The 13,129-nt window shown below is 43.4% G+C and overlaps 1 protein-coding gene across 2 annotated transcripts; it reads right to left on the reverse strand.

Moving 5' to 3' along the window:
• Window positions 1–1,605: 1,605 nt before the first annotated feature.
• Window positions 1,606–7,213, reverse strand: LOC115421148 (scavenger receptor cysteine-rich type 1 protein M130-like). 2 transcript variants are annotated; one of them, XM_030136875.1, is made up of 5 exons: window positions 6,770–7,213; window positions 6,398–6,700; window positions 4,661–4,981; window positions 2,019–2,104; window positions 1,606–1,919 (listed from the first exon to the last, which is right to left on the reverse strand). In XM_030136875.1, exons 1-5 carry the CDS (start codon window positions 7,101–7,103, stop codon window positions 1,845–1,847), a joined length of 1,119 nt encoding a protein of 372 aa, XP_029992735.1. In that variant the 5' UTR covers window positions 7,104–7,213; the 3' UTR covers window positions 1,606–1,844. The 2 variants fall into 2 exon arrangements, with proteins under 2 accessions (XP_029992735.1, XP_029992734.1); XM_030136874.1 differs by having other exon boundaries at window positions 1,606–2,104.
• Between the last annotated feature and the right edge of the window lie 5,916 nt (window positions 7,214–13,129).

The raw sequence follows: 13,129 nt of genomic DNA on the forward strand, positions 1-13,129 counted from the left end.
AAAATCAGGAGTTTCTTCACAGACAGCAGAGTTAATATGAACCGCACAAACAAAACACAAGAAACATTAAGGGCCTGATTTACTAAAGGTTTGTGTGTGTAAAAATGTGCACAAACTGGACTGTTGACGCAAAAACCCGTTGAAGCTTATCTACTAACTCCACACACCGAGGGTTGTGTCTCTCAAATGGTTAAAATAGCTCACGCAACCCATTTAGCGTGTTTGTCCTGATGAATATGAAATATGGGCGTTTCCGACAGAATGCACAAAATTATTGGCAGGAGTAGATGCAAATATTTATTTAGTGCGTGCAGTGTAATGGACCAAAGCTGAAAGTGGTTGCAGTCGCTGGTTTCGCGTCTATATTTAAGATGTCTGAAAGGCAGGTTTGAACTGGAACAGCTTCACCATAAACTGGCTGAGGAGGCGGGGCTTAGGCCCAACCAGGAGTAACGCACAGAATTAATCTGATCTGATCACAGCGACATTTATGGAAAAACGGAAGAAAAAAAGACAGAAAAACAGAGACATATGCCCCCCCCACTTTAGGCCAAGACTGACAACTGAGAGACACGTCTGTCTATCTGTCTCTCTCTCTTTCCCCCTCTCTCTCTTTCCCTCTGTCCCCCCCCCCCTCTCTTTCCCCCCTCTGTCTCTGTCCCTCTCTCTTTCCATCTCTCTGTCTCTCTCTCTTTGTCTGTCTGTCTCTCTCTTTCCCTCTCTCTCTTCCCCGTCTCTTTCCCTCCTCTCTCTCTCTTTCTCTCTCTCTTTCCCACTCTCTCTGTCTCTCTCTCTCTTTCCCTCTCTCTCCCCCCTCTCTGTCTTTCTCTCTCTTTCTCCCTCTCTCAGGGGAGACCGAACAGGACAGATTCTAGTGTTGCGCACACACACACACACACACACACACACACACACACACACACACACACACACACTCCTGAACCTTCTATATAAGTGGATGTTTGTTTGTTTTTTTTCTTTTCGTTTTCCTTCTCCATACAGAGCAACAAACAGACAGAAGTTGTTTATTGGACTAATAACACACTTCACCACTGATAAACAACAGCAGACAAATACCTGCTCACCCTCTGTGTGGAAAAACAACAACTTCAGATTCATTAGTGCTGGTGGATCCCACAGCAGTTTATACAGTCCACTGTCTCCGTGACGACAACCAGGAGCACACGCAAAAGCCTCATTTAAATAGGGTGGTCTCCGAGACTTTGCGCCTGTTGTACTTTGTCCAGGATTCTTGGTTGATCACCTGTGACACGCAAATCAATAGCACGCACATTTTTTCAGCGAGAGCAAGCACATTAGCGCCTGTTATTTGCGATCTTCGTAAACCAGGCCCTATGACTGGACAATGACTGTAGGACAGAAAACTGAGGTCCACTCAAAGCACCAAAAACTCTGGTTCATGTTGGACCTGATGAGATGGAACCTCATCTGGATGTGGCTTTGGAGATCTTCCAGATTTACCCACAATTCAACTCCAATGAACCATTGGTGGAGGTTTAGGATCACACCCAGGGAATCAAAGTCTCATTTTTACACATAAAAAGTCATATTTCAGTATAAATGTTTTTCTGCTGTTTTAATAAAAGCATCAATACATAGAGTGAAGAACTCTGGACTATTCTAAGTAAAAAGTATTTTCAAAAACAAATCAGAATATTATAAGAATGAAGCCGTATTTACATGTGTATAAACTCTGTGAATAGAAGCTGAGACGCTGATGGATCATGAAGCATCAGAACAGAATGAAGGCGTTTATTGCTTCAGCTGTGAAACTGTTGATCTGATCCAAATATCAGCTGGACTCACACTGAACAACTGGGACTCTACAAATGGGATGTTTCTTCCTGAACTCTCATTGTGGTTGTCTCCGCCTTCATTCGGATCCGCCTCACGGAGACCTGGAAAAAACATGGCAGCACACATGTCCAGTTCAGACTCCTGTGTGTGTGACTCAGTCTGAAGTCCAATGGATCCACTGAGGAAAGATGTGAACATACCTTATTGTAGAAGAAGAGGCAAATATCAAATATGAGCAGAGCCGGGACGATGACCACTACCCTGATGATCAGATTTGTCACAGATTCTGAAATGCAATAGAAACAACCTTTAAAACAACGCCCATGGAACATGTGTTTGAAGACAACGAAGAAATACCAAGGAATTGGAAGGAAGGAAGGAAGGAAGGAAAGAAGGACACCTGGACAAGTTACCAAAGAAGGAAGACCACAGCAAAGGGAACGACTACAGAGGCAGAACACTCTAGTCCACACCTGGAACAATTTTCACTAGAACTATATCAGAGAGGATGAAACAAGCAGCAGAGGACAAGCTCCGTGACAACCAGGCTGGATTTGACAAGAACAGGTCAGGTGTTGATCAAAGAGAACCCAGCAGGTCACCGTAGAACAGTCTGTAGAGTGGAACCTGCCTGTATTAGTCAACTTCAATGACTGTCAAAAAGCATTTGATAGCATAAACCAGTCCAACACTCTGGAAACTCATGAGACACTATGGAATACCAGATAAACTATTCAACGTTGTGAAGGCCATGGACCAGGGAACAAACTGCACAGAAAGGACAACTCTCACAACCTTTCCATGTACAGAAAGGAGTACGACAAGAATTCTGTTCATCCTGGCAGTTGATAGGATCACGAAGGAACCGACGAAAAGGAAGACAACAAGGACTCCAATGGACACTGGAGACAACTGGATGACCTAGAGTTTGTGGACGGTCTTGCCCGACTGTCTCATACACATGTACAGATGCAAACAAAGACAGATGTACTGAACCTACAGCCCACACATACATCCAGGAAAGTCCAAAGTTCTTCAGTTAGACAAAATATCAAGTAATCCTGTCACAGTGGATAAAAGATCCCTGGAAGACTTGAACATTTGGAGCGTCATCGACAAACAAGGAAGAGCAGAAGCTGATAAAAAAAAGTAAGAATCAGTAAAGCAAGAACAGCATTCAGCCACTGGACACAAGTTTGAAAAGACACAAAGACCTCACAACGCACACAGATACAGCTTTGAATTCAAATGCGAAATCAGTTCTGTTATGTGGCTGTGAAACATGGAAGACACTGTCATCAACCGATGCATGAGAACAATCCTTAAGATTAAATGGCAAGACAAGGTGACAAATGAAGAACTGTGGGACAGAAGTGGACAGAATCCAATAGAAGAAGAAATCCAACTATGGAAATAGTGATGGACTGGACAGACCCTCAGAAACCCAGGCAGTAACATCACAAGACAAGCACTAGAGTGGAACCTACAGGGAACAGGAGGCAGGGCAAGACCACACCAAACCTGGAACTGATGTGTAGAAAACCACATATGCACAATGAAGTTATGGTGGAAGGAGCTCACAAGGATTGACCAAGATAAAGGTGGAGTTCACTTGTATGTGGCCTATACCCTGCCAGGGGTGTAAGGCAATGGTGATGACCTCATCTGAAGGAACCAGTATATGGAACCAAGACCTGACCCACTGAACCAAGCCCATATTAGAACACTGACCCCACAGGCTGGGACTGCAGGCACTAGGCATGATGGACAGTTTATCCCAGTTTTATACGTTTCAGTTCTATCAGTTCCACAACCACAGGACATGTTTTATCTAATGGTTAAGATATGAGATGTTACTGGTTGCCTCAGTTGGGCCTAAATTGCTTGTTGCAGCTGAAACCCGTGGGTCAGTGCAGTAATTATCCAATGGACTACTAGTACTAATAAAATCCTGGTGGAGATGTTTGTGTTTTTCAGACAGAAAGTGCATCTGTGGACACACGTGACAGAATGAAAAAACAGGACCAATGTCTCCAGCTGGTCAGATACAGACCCATTTAGGTTGGACTTTAATCTGTGGACATTCTGGACCCTCAGACACACAGGTTTTAGTCGGACTGGTTTGTAGATACCATGAGTTGAGTTCTGAGCTGAAGTTGACTTCAAAGTGTTGGCTGATGTTGTTGAAGTGGACTCATCCTATTGGACAGATTTGACACCAGTGCATGTGTCCAGTTATGTTCGTCCAGACCAGGGGTCACCAGCCCTGGTCCTGGAGGCCTACTATCCTGCATTTTTTAGATGTTTCCCTCTCCCAGCACACCTGACGGTCGTTCTCAGGCTTCTGCAGAGCTTGATTATAGGCTTTTCATTTGAATCAGGTATGTTGGAAGAGGGAAACATCTGAAACGTGCAGGATAGAAGCCCTCCAGGACCAGGGTTGGTGACCCCTGCTTCAGACCACCATCTGCTGCAGCTCACAGACTGATTGATACCAGTGGATCCCCTCTAGACCCTGGACATGTGGACCACACTGACACATGTACAGATGCACCTTTAACTGTGGACACTAACTGGGCTTCACATTCAACTCGATGGACTGGTTTTAAACCTGGGTTTAAACTCAACTGTGGTTTGAACTGAGCTCAGATTAAAGGAGTGTTTGTTGGTTCAGCCCAGTCTCTGACAGGTTCAACTGGACCAAGTTTACCTGATCTCAGTTCTACCAACGTGGTTCTCCTCATACCTATTCACTCTGCTCACTGGGAATGTTGTGGAACATGGTCATGTGACTGTTACTGATGCATTGTGGGTGTTTTGTGTGTGTTTGTCCTGACATTACCTCCAACAGTGAGATAGAGGGCGGGGCTCTGAGATGACAAAAATCTGTGGTTGAAAACGTCCACATGATAAACACATGTGTAGTTCCCTCGGTGGGCATAGCCCATGGCAGACAACAGGAAGTGGGTGGAGTGATTGACAGCTGGCAGTGTGAGGTCCAGCGGCTCCTTGGTGTCGGAGATCAGCTGGAAGGAGCCTCCTGGGTACTGTGGTTGGATGGAGCATGTGATGGTGAAGTCGGAGCCCATGAGCACCCGGAAGCCCAGCTGGTAGACCTCAAAGACCCCGTCAGACAGGGAGATGTTGGGCTGAGGCAGCAGATCTGTCCACACACAGAGACATGATTGGACCAACCAGCACACATGAGCACAAACAAGCAGTCAGAGAATCCATCCTCCTCAGAGACACAGATGGATCTGATCCACATGAGTTTGGGATGTGATGAACACTGACCAATGAAAACATGGAGGAATATGTCATTTAGACCAGTGGTCCCCAACCTTTTTTGTACTATGGACCGGTTTCATGCGTGAAAATTGTCCGCAGACCGGGTAGAGGTGCGGGGGTTCCAATAACAAAAACCTTCAGTTCAGAGCATGTGATCTAAAACACTTACACTGTATATCAGGCAATTCCAATGATTCTACAGTATAATATCAACTCCCCCTAATGCAGAACCAATGGGAGCCCTGGACTTGTTTCCCTGCAACTAGATGGTCCCATCTGGGGCTGATGGGAGACACACTCCAGTTGTTTTCCGTATATCCAGTCTACTACTTGGTAACTGTCATCGCAGAAAACCAAGCCTCACAAAGATATGAAGTTGGAAAAAGAAGGATTTTCAGGGCTTTTGTGGCGAGACCCACATATTCTGCTTTGACTTTAATCCAGAATGCAAAGAGGTCTGAAGTTGTCTCAAACATGGATCTATGTGCCAAAGCAGTTTTTAGGGTTTCATGCTCATTAACTAGTTGGTCACAGCAAATTACGCATCGTAGTTGTAGCGCTTGTATGTCACCTGTTGCAATGAACCTGTAACTTAGGCAGGAATAAGGATATTTCCTTCTAAATGCAGCTTTCTGTTTGCAGGCAGTCGATGATCCTTCTGCAGCCCCATTGTTTCATTGTTTCGTCCTGAAAAAGTTCTCCAGTGAATTTAGTTTTTGGCTCATTTCTTTAGGTTGTGTTACTACTGATTCAGGAAATGTCACACCAGAGTCAAGAGCAGTTGTTGGACGAGGGCGGAAACGGTCGCTTTTCAAAATAAAATTTCTGCAAGACTAATGGAAAAAATTGTTTTAATATTAACCACAATTTTTTCTTTGCGGCCCGGTACCAAATGATCCACGGACTGGTACTGGTCCGGGGACCGGGGGTTGGGGACTACTGATTTAGACCACAGCTGACCTTCAAAGGCATTATGGGTAAAAAATGGCAAACATGGTGGTTTAACAGTCTCACATGTGAACATTTGGTCCTTTTGTCCTAAATGAGACTAATGAGAAATATGTTTGTGTTTTCAGCCTCATCTGGTCCAAATGAAGGCGTCAATTTGGGATCTGGGCATTACAAAGGTCAATATTTGACACATTTACAAAAAAAAAAAAAAAAAATGAATTGAGACAAAATATTCAACTGATGAAATGAAAAGATTCATTAGATGTAACTTTAAACATCAGAGTCAGAACCATCTAGTCACTGAGAATTCAGTGAAGACACAGTTTGTGTCCATTTGTACCTGAACACACCACAGCCATTCCAGAGAGACTATGGAAACCATCTAGTCCAACACAGTCCTTCAGCCCAGATTTCAGCTTTAGACAAGGAACAGACACCAACCACACAGGTCTGGATGAAGAAGCTCGTGTGTTGTTGACTGAAACAGCTGATCCACAGTCCAGATGTTGACACACCACAGATCCAGACTTCAGGTCCCAGTCTCCATAGAGGTCTCCTACTGATCTCCATTGTCCCTGCTGTTGGATCTCCAAAGCACCAGCACAGTGGCTCGGCTGTCCCACCAACCTGACACCACCTGGATCTGAGCAGAGACACAAACACATGAGTCCAACAAATACACTGTCATATGAAAGCCACGCCCCCTTGGTACCTGTACAGGTGAGTCCAGCAGCTGTTCCTGGTAAGCAGGTCTTCCCAGCTGAGCTGGACCTTCTACAGTCTACGACAGCAGACTCATGTCCTTCACACTGGAGCTCACTGGTCCAGACTGGAGCCTCCCCCTCTCCATAGAGTGCCCCCTGGAGGAGCGAAGGAGCCTCACAGCCCAGCTCCCAACAGACCACCTGGGTATCGTTAAGATCCAAATCCTCTTCACACACTAAGGACCAGGACTGGTTGGACCGGACCTCCAGTCTGCCTGAACACAGACTGTAACCATGGACCAGTCTGACAGAGTCTGTGGACCCACAACAACACAGAGACATGTTTAAAGACACAAAAGCCCCTGGACAGACGGGAGTGTGAGGTTGGACTCTTTCAAAGCCTCCTCAGTCATTAGTGACACAGGAACTAAATAGGACTCATGGACCAGTTCAACCAGAGCCACAATGTCCTCAGAGAAAACAGCAGAACAAAGAACGCACCAATAAAAAGCCCTGTAGTGTTGAATGAGTATGGAGGTAGATTTGTTTCTTTGTTAACTAAAGGAAAGTTGCCTTAAACATAAAAAAAAAAATATTCTCAATCAAAAAAATAACTTCACTTCAAAAAAAAAAAAACCCTTTTTAATCAAAGACAAACGTGTTTGAAAGAAAAAAAAAAAACTGAGATCCAAAAAATTCCACTTAAACACTTGTTTTCTTTGATTGAAAAGGTTTTTTTTATTGAAGTGAGTTATTTTTTGATTGAAAATATATATTTTTTTATTGAAGTTATCTTTGTTGTATTTGGGCCATATTAGGGTAGGATATTTGTGTCTTTATTATTCAATCCCAAAAACATACCACTTCGATCAAAAAAAAAAAAAAAAAAAAAAAATTGTTTGATTGAAGTGAAAAAAGTTTTGAAGTCTTTTTTGTTGATTGAAACATTTTGACATAAACATCCCCCAGTGGGCGGATGCTTCCCCATTGGTCAAACATGTTTGAGTGACAAGTGTCTACACCAATGACGTTTAACATAGGAATGTCTGTTTAGAATGAGGAAGTCCCCATTTGTCAAAGTGCAGGTATGAGGTGAAAATCCATCTTCCATCTCCACCCTATTGGTACACAGAAACCCTTCAAATCAGGCCCTGGGTAATTGGGAGGACCGGGACAATTCCCGGTGGGCCGGTATAATATTTAGGCCGCGAGGGCTGGAGTTCACTTTAAATATATATGATTTTTTTTTTTTTGGGCGGGGGGGGGGGTTCACTCATAGCACTGGGTTGATCACATAAACTGCAACCACTGTTCCTGGGCTGCACCCCCTGTACTAACAAGCAGATGCAGACGCACCGTGACCTGCTGTAATCTGTCCTTGCATACGGTTAGTAGCTCTAGACTGTAGCTGTGGAGCAGATACGATCTGTGCTCTGTAGGCTGTGGATGGTCAGCTGTGTTTACTGTTTTAATAGAAAGAGCAAGGGTGGCACAGAGAAGGCAAGAATTAAAAAGTGGAAAGCTCTTTAAGCAAACGCAGCCAAATGTGCCAAAATCTGCAACTTTTTCATAAAAACGACCTCCCGGTTGGAAACAACTAATGAGGACGATGAAACGGGTAAACCACCTTTCAAGTTAGTTAATTATTGAGTCAGTGAATTGTGTGGCATTGTGGCGTGTAACATAACGTTATGCAATTTAAATAATAGTATGATGCGACGTCACAGAACTGGGAAACTTTGTTTTGTAGCTCCTCAGAGTCAGAAAGCAGATCCAGCAGCAGACACCAGCCATGAGCTCACAAGTCCAGAGTGGGCAGGTAGGACTGCTCATAGAGGGAAGATTATTAGAATAAATAGGCTCCAATGAAGAGTATGGTGTAGGCCTGTTCAATATGAAAGGTGCTCTGAGATGCTCCATGATTCAGCACTACATGAATAAAACTGACACCAAGGCTTTGAAAATAGAAGATTTGTGCTGAGAATTATGACCATTTTTAAAATGTGCTTTAGTGTCAGAAGCAGAGCCAGGAGCCAGTAGTGATGAGGGGATTGTTCCTGTCAGGATGGAAGGAAAAGGTGAGCTGTTGGAACAGACTGTGTGAACAAGCATTAGTTCCAGTAAAACCACTTTCTATACCCAAACCATAGTCCTGACCTATTTTATTTTTTATTATTAAAAGTGAGACAGTAAATACACAAAGCCCACAACTGAAAGGCAATAGCATAAAGTAATATCAAATAAGCCTGCATATTTTGCCAATGTAAATATCTTAATTGGTTAAGTAAGTCAAAATGTCTGTAGATATTATTTTTTATTGTGATACAGGTGCAGGCGAGTCTAGAGAAACTGGAGGAAGTGTGAAAGGGAGAGCAGAGTCTACTGATGACAGAGGAGCAGCTCAGCAGCAGAACCCTGAACCACTAGGCACAAATGAGACAGATGAAGATGAGTCTGTTGTTAGCTTTGATTGCTTTGCTCGCCCTCAGTCACAGAATATACATACATTTTTTTCTTAACATCCTCATCAAACCCCTAATATCACTATACCAAAAGTTTTCAATAGCAAAGATGGAACAAACCGCAAGTAAGCTGTGATGGAAATCTTTTGTTGCAGAGGATACAAAAATGATAGTTATTAGAAAGTGCAGCAGGCTTTATTTTTTGTATTATTTTTTTATTTAATATTTTTATATATTCTTTTATTTCATTTCAAACATTTTAAAGGTTTGAAAAATGTTAGCACTTATAAGAACAAAAATATAGATTCTGTTATTGTTGTGTTGTGAGGAATAATAATGTTGGAGATGTCGACGTTCACTCACTGTTGAAATAAATCCACATTGTGAAGCAACCTTTACTTGCACTGAATTGGAAATATTTTAGAAAATACACTGAATTACAAGGCTTTGCAGAACAGTGTGTAGACCTAACATGTAAGGTTATAATTCCATAATTTTAATAATAATGGGTCGTGATCTAAAGTGGGCCAGTCTGAGGTATGAAACTCCAGGGCTGAAAATGAGTCTCAGTCCGGCCCTGCTTCAAATGACAGCATTTCTATTCAACAGACAACATTAGATGCTTTTTCAAATGTACACCGAGGCAGTTTTGTGGGATGTAAGTAACATAAACAGTGTAAGATCCATCTGTTTCCAGGAAGCACCTTGTATGGCTCGGTGCTTTGGACTCTAGAGTTTTGTTTCTGGGTTAAATAGTGAGCGCACCATTAGCACCCTTCAACACAAATAGTGAGCTAACGATGGCTCAGTGAACGCAGAGGCTTAACGAATGCAAATTCTGTTTCTGGGCTCGTTGCGTTTGCTAAACCGTCACTAACTTACTATTTGCGTTGAAGGGTGTGTTCACTATTTAACCCAGAACAACACCTCTGCTGTTTCCATTCATCTGTTAGCATTATGGTTTGAAGGAAGAGTTATTATAGACTATCTGTGAGCCCGGACCTCCTCCATTACCCTCACCTGTCTGGATAGACCTCCTCACCCTCATCTGACTAGATGGACCCCCTCAGCTGTCTGCATGTTCCCCCACCCTACTGCATCCTTACAGACTGGAACTATGTTGTGATATTGGGCTCAATAAATTCAACTGAATTGAATTATTTACACACATATATCATGCGTCCGGCTGGACGTCGAAGGATGATTGGAGTTATTCCACACTGGTGACTTTATGAACAGAACTATAAACAGTTACTGTTGGACATAACTACAGCAACAACAGGACAAACAGATTGTATCAAAAAACTGAACTCTGCTCTGTTCCTCATCCATTCACTCAGACCTGTGTCCAACCTCCACATTTATGGAGGTAGATTTGTTTCTTTATTATTTAATCAAAAGAAAAGTTGCCTTAACAAAAAAAAATATTTTCAATCAAAAAAAAAGACTTAGCTTTCAATCCAAAAAAAACCACAACAACTTTTGAATCAATGAAAAAAAGTGTTCAAATGCAATTTTTTGGGTCTCAAGTTTTTTTTGCATTGAAACACTTTGTCTTTGATTAGAATGTTGTTTTTTTTATTAAAGTGATGTTTGTTTGTTTTTTGATTGGGAGTTTTTTTTTTTTTTTTTTTTTGGTTAAGGCATCTTTTCTTTTGATTAAATAATAAAGAAACAAATCTACCTCCATAAATGTGGAGGTGAAGGACAGTGAGTGTGTCCTGTTGTTGACCTGGATTCCAACAGAGGGCGCTGTCTACATTCAGACTGGACTCAAACAGGCCTCAGGTCCATTCTGTGGATCCTCAGCCACAGGTTAGAGTTAGTTTAATGTTAGCGCTGGTGGAGACACAGTCATTCTGAAGTCAGACTGAACATTCAATATGTGTGAGTGGGGTCTTTTCAAAGGCAGTTGGTTTGATGCACACACAGAATCCCAGTGGTCAGTGAATGCACCATAATGCAGTGTGTTTGATCAGTGACCTGTGCACTGGTTCATCGCAGACAACTGGAAACATGTGGCTCATGTCAAACATCTGCATTTAAGGAGATGGTTTAGTGTCAGTGATGTTTCCATGGTGTCCTCAGAGTCCAGCAGACCCACATAGAGCTGGAAAAAGAGCACATGGACCAACACAAAGTCCTGTTCAAACAAATGGACTCAGTCCTTCTGAGCTGTTCAAATGCCTGTTGGAAAGCAGAGTCATGTGACCACGTTCATGGACTGGAACTGAATTCAGCTCCATGTGTTTGATGTTTCAGTCCAACTGTCCAATGTGTGGACCTGGTCTGACTGGGTTTGGTTTGACACAGCTCAGATAAAACACACCTGAATGGACTCATGGAGGAACTCTGACAGAATCAGGACCATTATCAGTAGACTTACCTGAACAGGTGAGGGACAGGGCAGAGTCACTGAACAGAGGATCCGTTCTCACATAGCCCATCAGCGTATATGTAGAGAGAAGACAGGTGGGGCTGATGGACCACACAGGACCAGATAAATCAGATCCTCTCCCAGAAACAGCAGATCCACAGTCCAGTCGACGACATATGACATCTGCTGCCTTCAGGGTCCAGAGGTCATGATAATAACCATATCCCATGGGTCTCCATTTTCTGTGATATTTCAGCTGCACTGTTCCGATACAGTGACTGGCTCCTCTCACCAGTCTGACATCATCAGGATCTGATCAAATACAAGTGGCAGATAAATGAGACCAAAGTGAGTGAACTCATAGAAGATGGTGTCAGTCAAAGCTCCACCTGTGCAGCTAAGGTCCACAGCTGTTCCAGATGAGCAGGTCTGTGACCCTGAGCTTCCACAGTCCAGCAGAGCAGACTCATGGCCTTCACACTGGAACGTCTGCACCACAGGAGCCTCCGCTTCTCCACAGAGCACCCCCTGGAGGAGCCCAGGAGCCCCACAGCCCAGCTCCCTACAGACCACCTGGGCACCATGAAGGTCCAAGTGTCCTTCGCACACTGAGGACCAAGACCTGGACTGGTTAGACCGGACCTCCAGTCTGCCTGAACACAGACTGGACCCATGGACCAGTCTGACAGAGTCTGTGGACAAAGATGGAAGAAGACTGGAATAAAACTACAGTCTGAAGTGGACTCTTAAGGGACTCTGGTGGACTGGAGTAGACTGGGGTATGGGGTTTGGACTATATAGTGGATTTTACTGGACTGTAGTGGACTCACATTCATATGTGTTTGTGTTTGTTTCTTCTGTGTAAAATGATGTTCATCAGCTGTTTGGTTGTGGACATGGATATGATTGATTGAATGATTGATTGATTGTATTGATCAGTTTGTGTGAGTTCACATTAAATCTGAGTTGAAGTCATGGACCAACCAGGATCTGAGAGTCCACAGAGTCTGGAGCCCATATTGTCAGTTAGGGTTCAGTGTTAATGGTCTTACCTGAACAATTCAGCTTCAGGAATGAAGAGAGATGTGTATCAGATCTAAAACAGTCACTCAGTGCAGATTCATCACAGTCTGATCTGATCCACCAACTATCTATAAATGAACCAGTCCATCTGTCTCTCACTGAAACTGCAGATCCACAGTCCAGTTCAGCACACACTCTGTTTCCTAACTTCCTGTACCAGTAATACCCTTCCACTGGTTTCCAGTTTCCATCCTGCCGTTTCATCTCCAGGTCACCATGACAACGACTGGCTCCTCCCACAAACCTGAAGTGGATAGACTCTGTAGAAATAAGACAGACCAGTCAGAGTCCAGTCCAGAACCACAACACACCATCTGGACCACATGGACTGGATTATTGACCACATATGGTCCATGTCTGAACAGTGTTTTCAGTCCCACTGACATATTTTCTGTGTCCAAACGGACTCAGTTCATCCATCATTCATTCAGTCAGTGAATTGAATC

This window comes from Sphaeramia orbicularis, chromosome 6 (assembly GCF_902148855.1).
Source record: "Sphaeramia orbicularis chromosome 6, fSphaOr1.1, whole genome shotgun sequence".
In the NCBI taxonomy this organism is placed as follows: Eukaryota; Metazoa; Chordata; class Actinopteri; order Kurtiformes; family Apogonidae; genus Sphaeramia; species Sphaeramia orbicularis.